This window comes from Aplysia californica, unplaced genomic scaffold (genome assembly GCF_000002075.1).
Source record: "Aplysia californica isolate F4 #8 unplaced genomic scaffold, AplCal3.0 scaffold00578, whole genome shotgun sequence".
In the NCBI taxonomy this organism is placed as follows: domain Eukaryota; kingdom Metazoa; phylum Mollusca; class Gastropoda; order Aplysiida; family Aplysiidae; genus Aplysia; species Aplysia californica.
This window is the reverse complement of record NW_004797848.1, coordinates 512002-513850: the sequence shown is the minus strand read 5'-3', so window position 1 is coordinate 513850 and position 1849 is coordinate 512002. Positions and strand designations below refer to the sequence as shown.

At 36.1% G+C, this 1849-nt stretch overlaps 1 protein-coding gene across 1 annotated transcript; it reads left to right on the top strand.

The window, feature by feature from the left end:
* Positions 1 to 325: 325 nt before the first annotated feature.
* LOC106012947 (carboxypeptidase O) lies at positions 326 to 1641 on the top strand (the record flags this gene model as incomplete). The annotated part of the gene is given in 2 exon segments (XM_013087364.1): positions 326 to 407; positions 1500 to 1641. Coding segments are annotated over 2 exon segments (224 nt in total), but the record flags the coding sequence as incomplete, so codon positions are not given.
* Between the last annotated feature and the right edge of the window lie 208 nt (positions 1642 to 1849).

Here is a 1849-nt window from a genome sequence, read left to right as displayed (position 1 = left end):
AGATAGATAGATAGATAGATAGATAGATAGATAGATAGATAGATAGATAGATAGATAGATAGATAGAGATAGATAGATAGCTCTAAGATAGATAGATAGATAAGAGAGGGGGAGGATGAGAAAGAAAGAAAGAATGAGAACGAGTTACAAACATTACATAATGCATCTGTAAAACAAGCTTAGAGTGTCCTCATTTCTTGTTCATATTGAAGCAAATAGTACTAAAAATTAAAATAGAAAATAAAAAGGAAATTAATCAATTAATCTAATTCAATTTAAAGATAGTGAATAAATCAAAATAGAATTGCCCTCTTGACAGTACCGAATGTGGAGAAAGAACAGGCGCTACATCAGACCAACTTGCACCGGGGTTGACCTCAACAGGAACTTTGACTCCAGATTTGGAAGTAAGTTAAATCACATGGAATCTGTTGTTAGAGCTACACACGGGTTTGGGGGGAGGGAAGGGGGGGGGGTGCAGCTTAGGTCCAAACAAAATATTTGAAGTTTTAAAAAAACTTCCTTAGAAGAATATATTGTGCTAAACCGAATGGAAGTAGGCCTACTCCCAAAGCTCTATTTCAAAGAGATAGCTTCATGAAGTGTGCACCATTGTGGAGCTAATGCAATGCTTTAATTCTAATGCAATGCTTTAATTCTAATGCAATGCTTTAATTCTAATGCAATGCTTTAATTCTAAATGCAATTTTAAGATGTTTTTGCTCTTTTCCTCAAAATGTTCATTTCTTGTCTTTAAAAGCTAAAAACTATTTTTAAAAAAAAAACTATTCAAGATAAAGACATTAAATTTGGAGGGTAAGTCCACTAGACAATTCCTAATAAAAAGATGCAAGCTTTTCGTAATTTTAGAGGGAAAAAAATGTGTTTTTAATTATAATTTTTTTTTTTTACTTTGCTGTGTCATTCGCTAATATGCTAGTTTTCTCAAAGTAATAAAAATTTTAAGGTAAATATTTACAATTTCAAGAAACGATAGCGTCATTTTCCTAAGATTTGTGTTCAGGTTACAAATTATGTAATTAATTCATAGATGGAAGGTTTTTGAGTTTTTAGCTTTTGAAAATGGTCCTTCGGATAGCCCGCTTTCATTCTATCTAATTTGCCATTTCTGTAATTGTGTAACTGATAATGACTCGCAAAACTGGATATTTTTAATCCATGAATGGAATACTTTGAGAAAATAATAAGAAAAAACAACAACAGTAACAATAACTCTATTATAGATTTTGGTACAAAGAAGTAGAGCGTGGCCAACACAATCTATGCTGGTCACTGTCGGCACAGATTTCTCACATGTATCTAGTTTTGTACCTTGTGCTTATTCCGTGTAATTATGTCATCTAAGCTTTACATAGCACTACCCTGGAAGTACAAAATTATATCTGTTCTGTAGCTAGTTTAGAGATATGTGAGTTAAAATTTCTGAGTTTCACAAATTGTCAAAATATGTCTCTCACTCTCCTCCGCCCCCTTTCCAGCGGTGGGCGTGTCCTCCAACTGTGGCAGCGACATCTACCCAGGAGAGCGCGCCTTCACAGAGCCCGAGACGGCCAACATGAGAGAGCTGGTCTACAGCCTGCAGGGGGAGCTGGTGTCTTACCTCTCCGTGCACTCTTACTCACAGGTATGCATGTGTGCACGCTCACACACACACACACACACACACACACACACACACACATATATATACACACACACACATATACACACACACACACATACACACACACACACACACACATACACACACACACACACACACACAAATATATACAGTAACACGAACACATACCCGCACACACACAGTCACACACACACATACACACAC